At 34.9% G+C, this 16292-nt stretch overlaps 1 protein-coding gene across 1 annotated transcript in view; it reads right to left on the bottom strand.

The window, feature by feature from the left end:
- The window catches only part of ETNK1 (ethanolamine kinase 1), a 67236-nt gene that overhangs the window by 7010 nt on the left and 43934 nt on the right, over positions 1-16292 (bottom strand). The window contains exons 5-6 of the mRNA XM_003828882.5: positions 12271-12354; positions 9973-10133 (exon numbers count right to left, since the gene is read on the bottom strand). Of these exons, the coding sequence (XP_003828930.1) occupies positions 9973-10133; positions 12271-12354 (245 nt within the window). The remainder of the gene's footprint in view (positions 1-9972; positions 10134-12270; positions 12355-16292) is intronic.

Here is a 16292-nt window from a genome sequence, read left to right on the forward strand (position 1 = left end):
AGAATTCTTAATTTGAATTACAAGATGTAGAGGTTCCAGTCCAGGCTCTATCTCTGAGTACCTTTGCAACCTTTAATAAGTCACAAACTTTAGTGTCAGATCTATCATTTATGAGATGGGAATATTAGCCATTCTGTATTCTACACAGGATTGTTTTAAAGACTAAAGGATATAATACATGTAAAAAAAAATTTTCAACCTAAAGATCTCTATTTAAAAAGCACTCTGCACTTTGTTTTTGGCTTCCTCAAAAAAATACCACTAACTATTCAGCTATTCAGGAGGCTGGTGATCACTAGAGCTCAGGAGTTCAAGGCTGCAGTGAGGAGCATGCCACTGCACTCCAGCTTGGGCAACACAGTGAGACCCTGTCTCTTAAAAAAAAAAAAAAAAGAACAGGAATATAATTTCTTTCCTGATATAGAGATAGAAAAGAATAAACAATGTAGCAAAGACTAAACAACTAAAGTCACTTGCACATGAAGCATAAAAGTTAAAAAAACAAGCTGGGCTCTGGCGTGTGGCTTTAAGCACTTAACGTGGTGCGTTTATTTCCTCATCTGTAAAATGTAGGTCATAATAGTACCTATAGCTGGCATATAACAAATATTCAATAGAATGCTAGCTATTCTTACTATATGAAACCAGAATGATTAAAAATGATAAAGATTTTCAAAAATGGTCTTCTATCTAAAAAAGTATATCAGGTATTGAGAAATGAAATTATGAAATTAGAGGACTTCCTTCTTTTCAAAGTCTACATCAGAGGTTCTTAAAGTGGTCGATGAACCCATGGGAGTTTTCGGAGGCCCAAAATTACTTTCATAATTATACTGATATGTTACTTGCCTTTTTGACTATGTTAACATTTGCACCAATGGTTCAAAAGCAGTGAGGGTGAAACTACTGTTACCTTAAGTCAAGGCAGTGGTAGCAAATCACACTAGTGTAATAGTCTTATTCTTCACCATCACACAATAACAGTAAAAAGCCAATGTCACTAAAGAATGTCCTTTGTGAAGCCATTAAAACTATTAATTTTATTAAATCTCTACCCTGGAGTACATGCTCTAGTATTCTGTGGGAGGAAATAGGCAGTACATATAAAGCATGTCTACTGCATATCCAAAGTACAATGGATGTCTCAGGAAAAACACTTAGGTAACTGACTTTTGAGTTGAATTTGCACATTTTTAATGGGACACAATTTTTACTTGAAAAAAATGACTAATATACAAACTAGAGTTATCAAACTAGAGTTATCAGACTTGGGTATTTGGCAGACATTTTCTCAACTATAAAAAAGATAACTTGTCATTTCAGTGAAAATAACTGACAATATTTGTTGCCAATGATAAAATTCAAGTTTTCACCCTAAAATTAGAACATGAGAAAAGTTTTATGTGATTCTGTGAGCTTAACAGCTTCTCAATATAGTACTATAAGTTTTTCTGATGACACTGGTGGTGATATCAACATATGTGATCTTTAGCTATCTTATAATGAGATGTGTCAACATTTGGAAGATCTATACAACTCAATGAATCAATTATTTTCCAAATAACTAATAAGTTAAAATTACAAAATCACATAGAGGTAAAAGAATCATTCAATCTGCAAGATAAACCAGTCGATTTTAATGTAATAGAGTAAAAAGTTAATTGATACATTCAGATTATTCATGGCAACTAACCTTTAAGAAACTATCACTTGTTGAGCTTTGGTCTAGTATCAAAAAAGAATATCCACAATTATCTGAAAAGGCAAAATACTCCTCTTTTCCAACATGCATGTGTGAAACTTTTTTTCATATACTTGAAATGAAACAATCCATCACAAAAGATGTAATGCAGAAGCAGATACGGGAATCCTGCTGTATTTCATTAAACCAGACACTAAAGAAATTTGCAGAAGTGTAAAATAATGCCATTCTTCTCACTAAATTGTTTTTTGTTTTGAAAAATAGTTATTCTATTTATGGCATTTGCGTTAATGTAATGAGTTTATTTTAAATATATATATATATACTTAAATGTTTGAATTTTGACTTCTAATATGTTAAATACTGTTAATTATTTCACAAAAACAAAAGCTTGTAGAGGCCTTCAAAAACATTTTAAGTATGAAGGGGTCCTAAGACTGAAAAATTTGAGAACCACTAGTCTAAATTGCCTTGCATATTTTACGCTGATATAAAATCACCTATAGATGGTATCCTAATCTCTTCTTCCTACTAAATTTGCTCTGTAGTGGAAAAGACTGAGAAATCAAGAGTCATTCTGCATTTTTAAAACATACCAACTTAGCTCTTCTCACCATTGTCAAGCAGAGATGGTAACTATATTTCTCAGTTTTTATTCATATACTTATATAAATTAACTAAATGATTCTACACTAGAGAAGCATTATCCATAAAACCTCACCGAAATCTCATTTGTGTAGGCAACCATTTTTATAGGGGGAAAAGTGATAAATTAATATATAACAGTAGATTCTAAATGGACGAGAAACAAAGGCAGAAAACAGCCCATTCATCATTTGCATCCCCCCAAAATACAAGTACATCCAAAAAAATAATAAATCCTGTAACTATACTATCTCTTTCACATTTGGAAGTTATGGATATGTAAGTCTCTCTGTTAAAGGGTATTTTAATTTCTAGACTACTTACCCCTGTTGCAAAGAAATATTCAAAGCTTTATATGGTAAATAAATAACTAAAATAAATCCCCAGTGTGCATATAATGGGGGGGGGGGGGAAGAAAAGCTCCACAAAGCCATTACGTATACTCTGTTTGGTTTTATAACCCATATACCTACTTTTGTTTGCCACCATCTCAACATTAAACGATCAATGACAAGTGAAATGTTATAATCTTTAGAAGTCTGTATCATGGCCTGAGCAATCAGCATTTACTAACCATTTATACTATTTCAAAACATGTATACCCTGATCTTATCATTCAGACCTGCTTTTCTTTTTATCAAAGCAGCTTCATAAACTATCTAAGGAGGAAACAGCACTTAAGACACATCCATAAGGAATAAGAGAAATCTGCCAAGAGATGCAGGGAAAAAGGCATTCCAGGTAGAAGGAATAAGCTTCTAAGTACACAGACATGAAACATCATGGAGTATGCCAGCACAAAATGACTCTGCTAGAGCAGAAGTAGGACGTGTGAAGTAGTGGGAAATAAGAGTTTGCAGATGCTGTCATTTGGATTTCATTCTGTAGGTCACAGGGAGCCATAAAATAGAAAAGTGACACAATCTAATTAATTAAATTCTAATTACTAGAAAGGATCACTTTTTTAATATACAGAATAAATTAAAGACAGGAAAAACAAAACAACAACAAAAAAAACTGAAGGCAAAGAGACCAGTAAAGGCTAATGTTGGCAAGAGATTCAGTCCTCAATCAAAGGTAAAAAATAAAAGGAGAAGGTGCTGAAATCAAGAACATTTTAGGAACCAAGAACAGAACTTGGAAGGGGTAGACCCAAATCAGAACACTAGGGAATACTGTTAACATGTAAGAGGGCTGGGAGAAGAGGAGGAAAGAGGAGCCAGATTAAGAGACTGAGCAAGACAGTACAAAAAGAGAATTTGTCACACAGCTTTAAAATGATGTATTCCTCCACCCTTCAAGAATATGGCCAGGTGAGGTGGCTCACACCTGTAATCCCAACACTCGGGGAGGCCGAGGTGGGTGGATCATTTGAGGTCAGGAGTTCGAAACCAGCCTAGCCGATATGGTGAAACCCCGTCTTTACCAAAAATACAAAAATTAGCTGGGTGTGGCGGCAAACGCCTGTACTCCTAGCTACTGAGGCCAGAGAACTGCTTGAATCCAGGAGGCAGAGGTTGCAGTGAGCCAAGATTGTGCCACTGCACTCAAGGCTGGGCGATAGAGTGAGACTCCATATCAAAAAAAAACAAAAAACCAAGAACAAAAAACACGAATATGAGAACTATCAGATCGCATATGTAAAATGCAACTACTCCCACTCCCTAGGAGAATGCGAAGTCTTATTGGACCCTATGATGGTTAATGTTAGGTGTCAACTTGATTGGATCGAGGGTTGCCTAGTTGGCTAGGAAAGTATTGTTTCTGGGTGTGTCTGTGAGGGTGTTGCCAGAGGAGACTGACATTTGAGTCTGTGGACTGGGAGAGGAAGACCCACCCTCAATGTCGGCTGGTATCATCCAATTGGCTGCCAGCATGGCAAAAACAAAGCAGGCAGAAGAAGGTAGGATAACTTTGCTTGCTGGGTTTTCTGGCTTCCTTCTTTTTCCCCATGTTGGATGCTTCCTCCTGCCCTTGGACTTCAGAATCCAAGTTCTTCAGCATTTGGACACTTGGACTTACGCCAGTGGTTTGCCAGGGGGCTCTTGGGCCTTTGGCCACAGACTGAAGGCAGCACTGTCGGCTCTTCTGGTTTTGAGACTTTCAAACTTGTACTGCGCCACTACTGGCTTCTTTCTTCCTCAGCGTGCAGACGGCCTACTGTGAGACTTCAACTTGTGATCAGGTGAGCCAATTCTCCCTAATAAACTTCCTTCCACTTATACATATATCCCATTAGTTCTGTCCCTCTGGAGAATGCCAATACAAACTCCATATGTGAGTACTTGGGGTGAACTCCTTCTCCTCTTGGGAATGTTACATTACACTTTCTCAGACCCCATGTGAGTAACTGACCTTAACTAGTGGACTTCAAAATACATATAAACATAAGTTTGACATTCTGAATACTTAGTCTGTGACAGGCTACACTCTGTCAGTTACTTCTCCAAAAGCAGAGTTCAGGCCTCTACAGGCCTTGGAGCTTTGAAGTCTTGTCATGACAACACTAACGTCCAACTTCTTGTGTCCAGGAACTTCAAGTGTCTTCATGGATCTCTCCTACGTTGGTCAAGCCCAAGAAACTAATCGTAAAAAGCTCAATCCTCTCCTGCTTTCATCCGAATTGGACTAGACTTTTAACAATTTGGAACTCACTCATTATATAGTTAATGTACCTCATCTATTGAGTATATTCCCTGTGAGATTTGTTCAGGTTGTTCTTCCTCTCTTTAAGCATTGTGAACCTAAGGGGAAAAAATTATCTTTGTATGGCAATAAAGTGTGTAATTCATGAAACCAGACTTTGATCATTTCCTTATTTTCACCATACATAAAACTATCACAAAAGTCAACAAGAGAACATTTTTTAAATCAATGGTAAATACTGTCAAATGCTACTGACGGATCAAGTAAGATAAGGACTGAAAAATTTACATTGGACTTGGCAATTATGTCATGATTGGTAAGCCTTACCCGATTTTCTTTTTACAGCAGTGAGGGAAAAGGCAGATTGCAGTGTCTGAGAAATGCATGAAGGATAAGGGAGTAAGATTGAGGGTTTCCTTTTATTTCACATTGCAATCACAATTATTGATTCATTCAAATGCTTGAGATGTGAGAGGCACATACTTAATAAACAGTCGGAGGAAATTAAGAGTTGGTAAGAGAGGAAGGTAAACGGCTAGCTAAAAAGAAGATATAGAAAGTCTTGAAAAAGAAAAGAAGATATGTCAAAAGAAGATAGCAACAGAGGCCCTGATGCAAGAAAGTTGTGACATCCCAGAAGGGCAGGAAAAGCACACAACAGACGATCAGCAAATTCTGATAAAATAAGAACAGGAATCGAAACAAAAACTGACTTGATAAATAAAGGGCTTTTCAAAATCTCCTTAAGCTGAAAAGCAACTTCAGCAAAGTCTCAGGAAAAAAAAATCAATTTACAAAAATCACAAGCATTCCTATACACCAATAACAGACAAACAGAGAGCCAAATCATGAGTGAACTCCCATTCACAATTGCTGCGAAGAGAATTAAATGCCCAGGAATACAACGTACAAGGGATGTGAAAGACCTCTTCAAGGAGAACTACAAACCACTGATCAAGGAAATAAGAGGACATACACAAATGGAAAAACATTCCATGCTCATAGATACGAAGAATAAATATTGTGAAAATGGCAATACTGCCCAAAGTAACTTATAGATTCAATGCTATTCCCATCAAGCTTCCATTGACTTTCTTCACAGAATTACAGAAAACTACTTTAAATTTCATATGGAACCAAAAAAGACCCTGCATAGCCAAGACAATCCTAAGCAAAAAGAACAAAGCTAGAGGCATCATGCTACCTGACTTCAAACTATACTACAAGGCTACAGTAATCAAAACAGCATGGTACTGGTACCAAAACAGATATATAGATCAATGGAACAGAACAGAGGTCTCAGAAATAACACCACACATCTACAACCATCTGATCTTTGACAAATCTGAGAAAAACAAGCAATGGGGAAAAAATTCCCTCTTTAATAAATGGTGTTGGGAAAACTGGCTAGCCATATGCAGAAAACTGAAACTGGACCCCTTCCTTACACCTCATACAAAAATTAACTCAAGATGGATTAAAGACTTTAACATAAGACCTAAAACCATAAAAACCCTAGAAGAAAACCTAGGCAATACCATTCAGGACACAGGCATGGGCAAAGACTTCATGACTACAAACACCAAAAGCAATGGCAACCAAAGCCAAAGTATACAAATGGGATCTAATTAAACTAAAGAGCTTCTGCACAGCAAAAGAAACTATCGTCAGAGTGAACAGGCAACCCACAGAATGGGAGAAAATTTTTGCAATCCATCCATGTGACAAAGGGCTAATATCCAGAATCTACAAAAAACTTAAACAAATTTACAAGAAAAAAAAAACCCATCAAAACGTAGGCAAAGGATATGAACAGACACTTCTCAAAAGAAGACATTTATATGGTCAACAAACATATGAAAAAAAGCTCATCATCACTAGTCATTAGAGAAATGCAAATCAAAACCACAATGAGATAGATACCATTTCACGCCAGTTAGAATGGTGATCATTAAAAAGTCAGGAAACAATAGATGCCGGAGAGGATGTGGAGAAACAGAAACGCTTTTATACTCTTGGTGGGAGTGTAAATTAGTTCAACCATTGTGGAAGACAGTGTGGCAATTCCTCAAGAATCCACAACCAGAAATACCATTTGACCCAGGAATCCCATTACTGGGTATATACCCAAAGGATTATAAATCATTCTACTATAAAGACACATGCACACGTATGTTTACTGAGGCACTATTCACAATAGCAAAGACCTGGAACCAACCCAAATGCCCATCAATGATAGACTGGATAAAGAAAATGTGGCACATATACACCATGGAATACTGAACAGCCATCAAAAACGATGAGTTCATGTCCTTTGCAGGAACATGGATGAAGCTGGAAACCATCATTCTCAGCAAACTAACACAGGACAGAAAACCAAACACCACATTTTCTCACTCATAAGTGGGAGTTGAATAATGAGAGCACGTGGACACAGGGAGGGGAACATCACACACCGGGTTCTGTCAGTGGGTAGGGGGCTAGGGAAGGGACAGCATTAGAAGAAATACCTAATGTGCATGACAGGTTGATGGGTGCAGCAAACCACCATGGCACATGTATTCCTATGTAACAAACCTGCAGGTTCTGCACATGTACCCCAGAACTTAAAGTATAATAATAAAAAAATTTTTTAATTGAAATAAATAAAGGGCTTTTAATGTTTCTTAATGAGGAAGAACTAGAAATTGGTATCAGAATCTCAGAGTATAACACTTACTATATGCCCCATGGAAAAACTTAGTATATGTAAGTTCAGAGGACATATTAAATTATTCAGAAATGTTATTAAAAAGGTACTGAAGTTTTATGTCTATCAATTGTCCTTTATCTTTTTTTAATCAGACCTTCTACTGAATGTATGACATTTATTAATATATCTGTTGTTCATTTCATGAAGATATTCTTTTTCATTTTGAATCAGAGTAAGTAAGTTTCCTTCTAATTCCAATTTACCAATAATTTTACAGCAAAACGGGTGTTATGGCTGGGTATAGGGCTTATGCCTGTAGTCCCAATACCCTGGGAGGCTGAGGCTGGAGAACTGCTTGAGGCCAGGAGTTCAAGACCAGCCTGAGCAACATAGCAAGACCTTGTCTCTCCAAAAAGTTTTAAAAAATCAGCCAGGCATGGTGGCATGCGCCTGTAGTCCTAGCTACTTGGGAGGCTGAGTTGGGAGAACCCCTTGTGCTCAGGAGTTTGAGGCTGCAGTGAGCTATGATCGTACCACTGCATTCCAGCCTGCGTGACAGAGCAAGACCTTGTATCTAATAAAAAATAGGTCTGGCATGATGGCTCATACCTATAAATTCCCAGCACTTTGGGAGGCTGAGCCGGGAAGAATCACTTAGGCCCAGGAGTTCAAGACCAGCCTGGGCAATATAGAGAGACCTCATCTCCACAGAAAAATTAAAAAATTAGCCAGGCATGGTGGCGCTTGCTACTCGGAAGGCTCAAGTGGGAGGACTGCTTAAGCCCGGGAGGTTGAGGCTGCAATGAGCTGTGATCACATCACTATACTCCAGGCCTGGATGACAAAGCAAAGACTGTCTCAAAATAAAAATAAAAGTAAATATTAAAATAAAATCAATTTCAAAAGAAATGAGTGTTAACTTTTACCACCAAAAGAGTTATTCTGTACATCTTATTTGGCCTTCTAAATTATAAGCATTTTGAAAGAATGCATTTTTTTTTATTCTTCCAACCTACTGACCTAGAATAACAGTAAGTACTTAGTATCTGATTGATGAATATTTATAAACAATTGATCAAATCAGAAGCAAAGGTATTTTTCAATGCCATGTACAGATACAGTCACAGTATCCCCCAAAAATCTTAAATGTCATCAAAAGTTTGCAAGGAAATCCAAATCAGCTTTCTAATAGGAAACAGTGGGATTGATGGTTAAGAATTGATGAGCTATGTGTACTTTACCTGGAAATTAACTAATTCAATGCATAAATGGAATATTAGGCTGATTCTGAAATTCATTAAATCACCTAATGAGAAAGAAAACCCTACATTCTCTAAGATCATGCTTAAATACAATAAATAGAAAAGCAGGCATCCTAGGACCAGCTGTAGAGCATGTCATTAATTGAACCAGTAACTGTACTGAAAATAGATAGAAGAACAGCAGGTAAAGGAACATTTCAGGACACCTTCTTACTTGGGATGTATTCTGAGTAACTCTGGGCATATGGTACTTTTAAGACTATAAAAATGGTATACCCATATACCACTAGGGTCTATCTGTAGAGACAACACAACAAATATTTCCCATGTCAACTATACAAAATTATATTAAAACTAAAAAGCAGCAGCTAAAATAGCTTTGGCTTATTATTCCATTTAATTATCTAACACCTTAGTTGAAAGATCATTCTAATGTATCATACTATTCTCAAAAGACAATGAGCTCATTTTTAAAATATAAATGCATGTAAAGAGAAGTAGGTCTTAATAATAAAGCTTTAAGACACCAATAAAGCTGGAAATAACTGCTTATCAAATGAAGGTCAAGAAGACAAAACACTGGATAAGTCATAAAAAACATAATCCTACAGGTTCTTCCAACCTACTTTTATCACATAAGATCTAACCATAAAATGTGTTGTGGAAAAGCTCCTCTCCTGTAAAATTTGACTTTGATGTAAAGAAAGGAACAGACTAAGAAATTGTTTTATGCATCAATCTTAACCCTGATAAGAATCTACTCATTAAACAAATAATTACTGAGTACCTATCATATGGCCAGGCATTGTTCTAGGGGATGGGGATATAGCAGGAAATGAAACAAAATTTTTGTCCTTAAAACCAATGCAATGGGATAATGCATACTGTAAATGGTCATGTATTTACATTATTTTGAACAAAAATTCACAAAACTTAAAATAGGAAATTGTCTAAGATGATGAAAATTTAGAAGCATTTTCAATTACAGTAAGAACCTTTCATTAATTGTGTACATTTAAACTTACCAATGCAAACTGATTGACCTGAATGAAGAGTATTTCTACCTCCTTTTCAGTAACTTCAGTCCCAAAGCCCTTAAATTCTTTGTAAGCTTCAAGGTAAGCACGCAGCCACTGACTCTGTAGTTCTCTATCTGGATACAGACTATAGTCTACATCACTCACACCTTTAGAAGAAAAAAAAATACACTCAAAAATTTTAAAACATAAACTCTTCTGCATACCTTAATAATCCCTAAAACCACCATTTTTTCATAAAAAATGAAAAGTTCCATTTTGGCTGGAATACTGCATGTTAAGTAAAAAGCATTTATTAAAATAATAAACCAATCATTCTGTATTTCAGCTTAAACACTAAGGCACATTACTGTTGATCACCAAACCAATTCTCATAGCTTCAATTTTTCCTCAAAGTTTATAGCTTGAACCAGCTGCATCACAAACCCAAACTATGCATTTTAGGAAGCAACCCAGGAAATTCTTAAGCATGCTGACATTTGGAGCACTACCTCAAAGTGTGGCTATAAAACTTTTCAAACCATGACTCATGGTAAGAATACTTTTTTTTTTGGAGACGGAATCTCGTTCAGTCACCCAGGCTGGAGTGCAGTGGCATGATTTCGGCTCACTGCAACCAAGAATACATTTTTTTTGAGACCTTATACATAGAACCAGCTGATACTACATTTCACAAAACAGTATTTATCCCAACAACATTTTCCAACTCTGAGATTTTGTTTCTCTTTTCCATTCCTTGCAAAAAAAAAAAGTCATTACCCCACAAATTTAACTTCATGATCTATAGTTTGGAAAATACTAACCTAGAAGACAAAGTTCATACTATCTTGCCATCCAAGGTTCTTTAGAAGTTGGTCTAAATCTACCTCACTAGTCCTATAACTCTGTAGTCTCCTTCATGAATTCTATATCCTATAAAAGTAAGTAGTTCATCTTAGAGGTTTTTCCGCTTTCCTTCTCTTTAGTTTGCACATCCAAATTCTACCTAACTCACAAGGTTTAGCTCACTTTTTTTGTCCACAAAATCATTAGAAGATCACTGGAGTTTTCTATTTCATATCCACGGCAGTGGCCGTCTATATTACTAACATGGTAATATTTTATTATATGCACAGCTAGTTCCCCTTCCATAGATGAGATACGTAAAAATATGTACCGCTTGTATGTATATGATAAGCTTGGTAGTCCAAAATAACTGGAAACATCAAATTAAAATTTTTTCCCAGAGTATTTCCCAGTCTGGTAATCTGAAGTATATAAAAATATATAAATACATAAACTTACACAAATATAAATTCAACAATAAAAAATTCCTACTAGGTATAAACCATTCTGGGGTATGTTCTAATCTTTAGTTTTTAGAGCATTTCGTGTTTCTAAATAAAGAGTGATAAAATGGATTTTAAATTCTTCCCACTTACATTTAAAAAACTAGTAATTTTAATTTAAGTAATTATAAATTAATAGGGGTAAAAATGACCAACTTTTCAATATTCATAGACAAAGTCAAAAAAGGTTATTGAACTTTTTTAGTGAACTAATATTCCAAAAGCCCCAGTTTACAATGGAAACAGCAAAGGCTTTTTAAATGCTTAAAAATTAGCTTCAAATCTTAGTTCTCTGTATTTTACTGTGACCTTGGTGAGTTTCTTTCTTGATATGTAAACTGCGAGTATTACATTGTAGGGCTGCTGTGGAGAAAAAAATGAGGTAAGATTTATGAAGCACCTTATGCTATGTCTGATCTCAACAGAAGCCACAATCATTATTTTTCTCCTATTACTTTTTTTTTTTTTTTTTTATGAGATGGAGTCTTGCTCTATCGCCCAGGCTGGAGTGCAGTAGCGCGATCTCGGCTCACTGCAAACTCTGCCTCCCGGGTTCACGCCATTCTCCTGCCTCAGCCTCCCAAGTAGCTGGGACTACAGGCGCCCACCACAACGCCCGGCTAATTTTTTTGTATTTTTAGTAGAAACGGGGTTTCACCGTGTTAGCCAGGATGGTCTCAATCTCCTGACCTCGTGATCCGCCCACCTCGGCCTCCCAAAGTGCTGGGATTACAGGCGTGAGCCACCGCGCCCGGCCACCTATTACTTTCTGATAGCAATTAAGGAAGAAATTTTGGTCATCTCTGCTTTCTTCCAGTGACAAATAAAAGCAAAGAAAAACGGTCAACAACACGTGGGAAAATGTTGCTCCTGCTCACAGTTTATCTACTTTAAAAAAAGAATGAAATATTCTGAAAATATCATTTCAAAGCTAAATAAGTTACTCCATTAGTTATACCTGCAAATTCATTGAAATGATTTCCAATATCATATGCCAGGTAGTTGTATCCAGAATATTCATAATCAATGAACTGTACATCACCTATGTGAGACACAAAAACAAAGACATTAAGAAATCACATATAAGATCAGAAAATCCCTATGCTATTTGTAATTAAATAGCTTCCAATATTTTGTCTCATTGTACGTGCTTGATTACATGCACTTGTGAGACAATACAGGGTAAGGGGCTGTGAATTTTATGGCAATGAGCTTTACAAAATTCAAATTATGTCTCTTGGTCAACAGCTTCTTTATAAACACTAATGTCCACTTTTTTAAAGAAAAATGAAAAGACAGTCATTCTCCAAGTTTAAGCAAAAGCAAAATAAATCCTTTGCCACATGGGGGCATCAGTTACTTAAAAATTCAAGTTTAATTAGAAACATAATTTTTATCTTTGGAAATTACTAATAATCTGTGTAATTTTAACAAAAACTTTATGATACTCCAACAGTAAACTGACAAGTTTATCTACATATGGAAATAAAATATAAACTTTTAAAGACCTGAATTCTGTAAATCTTGCAATAATGCTATACTTGCTGAGCAATGTAAGATCACTAACAAGAAGTTAGTTGCTATCATATGCTTACATTTTCCTGCAATACTACCTAACTAAGGTTTCCATATCTGAGCAGCATTAAGGTGCAATAAGGTGGTGGTTTTATCTTACAAAAAGCAAAAGTATGGTTTCTTTTAACGTTTATAAACGTGAGAAATTTTCACATAAGCTAAATAGATGCCTATTCTAAATTACTGCTACATATATAGGCATGTCATTATAACTCTCCAAAGATAATCTAGTTCTTTCATACTACTACTCAGGAACTTTTAACTTTTGAGTAATGAATATTATAAAGGATTTGCCTTAACAAAGATATAGGTCCTATATTCGAGAGAAAAAGCAAAAAAGAGAGAGAGAAACCTTAAAAAAAAAAAAATCAATGTGGGTCACTGTCTTCACCAGGGATCACAAACTCAAAGGCTTACAGGGGCGTGGAGTTAAAAATGGATATATGAACAGAGATGGCTGTAAGAATATAGAAAATGTTTAACACCTGCATAGTTACACTGTCTTTTAATCATCAGGCTTAGGTAGGAGAACAAATTCCCGGTCTTTACACATTGTTATTTATTTCCCAAATAAAAACAGCTTTTGAATTATAATATGTTGATATACATTTGTAAGTTTAATTTTGGGAAGTTATTTGATCATATTCAAACACAAAGAAAAACAAAATTACGTGACAAAAAATGTCATGGCAAATAGTGTTTTACATAAAAGCAAAAATGTTTTTAATATAATTGTATTTAATATATAATTCTAAACTTATTTAAATAAGTCACATCTAGAATAAGTGAGAATAATCAATGTTATAACCCAGTTATAAAAATGTAATGTGTATTATTATAATAAATATAAGATTTAAAAATATTGGTGACAATAAATCACGGCAATTCAACTACCTCAAGTATTATATATTTTTTTCTCTTTTTGTTTTTTGTAGAGACGGGGTCTTGCTATGTTGCCCAAGCTGGTATGGAACTCCTGGCCTGAAGTGATCCTCCTGCCTTGTATACTTGAATTCACAGAACATTATTCCACAAAAAGTTTTAAGAGTTAACCAAATCATTTTACTAAACTGCAGAATGGGAAGTAGAAACATGTTTTAAAGTTTCTTTTCTAGGAATCATTGGGAGTAGGAGAATGAAGACAACCATCATGATAAAATACTCACAGGCATGAAAATAAAATGAAATAAAACCATGAAGAAATCTCATTTTCAAAAATAATGACCAGGGAAATTACAAATGTCATGAAAAGGAGATACTAAGTAGTAAACTGTGATCCAAATTAAAATATGCCTACAGAGAAAAAAAATATGTAAATAATGCATGGGGGGAAGGATGAATGGAAATAAACCAAAATGTTTAAACTATTAACAGGTGATAGACAAGTGACTTTTTTTCTTTTATTTTTTTATTTTAAAATTTATGTACGATAAGTAATAGAAATAAATTAAAGGAAAAAAGTTATTTTAAAAGAGAAGATGAATTCCCTATACAAAACTATCAGTAAAAAGACTAAAACACAATGATTTCAGAGATACCTATCCACCAGCCTTCAGAAACTCAGGATACAAGATTCACTAAGTTGTACAACTGAGCTAACCTAACAGTTTTAATATATAATTTTTTAAATCTGCAGCTGTTGATAGCTTTAGCTCCTTAAAAACAAATTCTTGTAGAGCTCATATTAACTGTTACATGCCAATAAAAATACACAGCCCAGTCCTGAAGCTTACTTTTGCCACATAAACATAAGCTTCAATTTCAATTTTCAAAATTATATTTAGAATTTGGCAAATACAGTTAAAATGGCAGGTAAAACATCCCTGCTTGTAGAGTAAATACAATTTAATTAAAGCATAGCACATTTTAACAAAAGTTAAAATCTGTTTCACTATGAAAATTTTAGCAATGACTTTTTGTAGTAACATTAATTAATTAAAACTAGCCTTTATTTTTAAATGCTATGTTGAGTTTATAAATAATGAAATTTTAAAAATAAGAAAATGAAGCTAACAAGATACAGATGAGGCTGTTACCAGGCTCCGTGCATGTGAACAAGTGATGCGATAAACCTCCAGTCAGTGCGTTTAAGAAGCACGGGGTGCGCCGCCACATGGCAGCAACAATGGCATACCTAATCTGTAGCAGATGAAGAAAATTTGGCAAACTCACATTGTACAAGACACAAAGCTTAAAAGGAAAAAAATTTAAAAAAAAAATCTGCATTAACTATTCTTTTTCAAACTATTGCAAACAAAGTGGAACTCAACCTTAAATTTAATCTTCTGCAACAAAGTAAAATTTAAAAAGCCAACTTCCCTTAGTTAGGGTGCCAGAAAAATCAAATTACTGGAAAATGCTTTCCTAACAACAGAAAATATACTTTTTCCTTCTATAAATTTAACTTCTGATTTCTAAAATTTCGCTTTATTTAAACAAATATCCACATCAGCATTAATAATTAACTAGCTCATATAGCATGATCATCTTCTCAGTTCTTTAAGACATGAATTTTTAATTGGGGTTTCAAGGATGAAAAGACAATTAGAATATTCCCTAAAATTTTATGTGTATGTGTACTTTCTTAGGAAGAGATTCTCAATTTTTCAGATTCTCAAGGGACCCCTGACCTTTAAAAAGTAAAGAACTACTACTTTAAGGGCTAGGTGTGTTATTTTATTTATCTTTATGTAATTATCACAATGACAAGCACATAATGGGTAAAGTATACGATTAATGGATAAAACTACAATTTGAATTTTCCAAACCTACATTTTGTCTTTTATTACTTTATTTCTTGCATATCTTTATCAGAGTAATCAAATCCCCACACTACTGGTTAAACTGTTCAAATCTTAGTATACTAAAAATACTCTGCCAATTTTTAAAGTACTTTAAAACTAAAAAATAATAATGTATTACCCAAGGCTATATAATTATCACATGACATGTTTGTCTGAATTCCTTTATTTTGTTGTTAGGAGAAAGGAATAAAAATGAAAAGCAAAATAGTCAATATGAGAACCTGAAAAATCTTTCCAACTCACCCTACTTGCTCTGCAATGTTAGGCAGGTTCGAAGAGAACAATACGAAAAGTAACTATAATCCTACTAATGTTAGCAAAATGTTTTCTATTTTATACAGAAAAAGACAGGGAGTATTCTAGTCTGAAACACTTTCCCTTTAATCTTCACGCTGGTGTCCTGTAGTACTCTGTACCCCTTCACCAGAGCACTCATCATTCTAAATGTAAGTATCTGTTCAGTGATTGGACTCCTCCACTACAAGATACACAGCCTCCTGGAGGGGCACTAGGGTCCCTTTCCTCTTTTATCCTGCAATCCACAGAGCAATCCCTAGGACACAGGAAATATTTAAATGCTAGTAGAAAAAATGAAGTTTGC

The sequence above is a fragment of the Pan paniscus genome, chromosome 10 (assembly GCF_029289425.2).
Source record: "Pan paniscus chromosome 10, NHGRI_mPanPan1-v2.0_pri, whole genome shotgun sequence".
Taxonomy (NCBI): domain Eukaryota; kingdom Metazoa; phylum Chordata; class Mammalia; order Primates; family Hominidae; genus Pan; species Pan paniscus.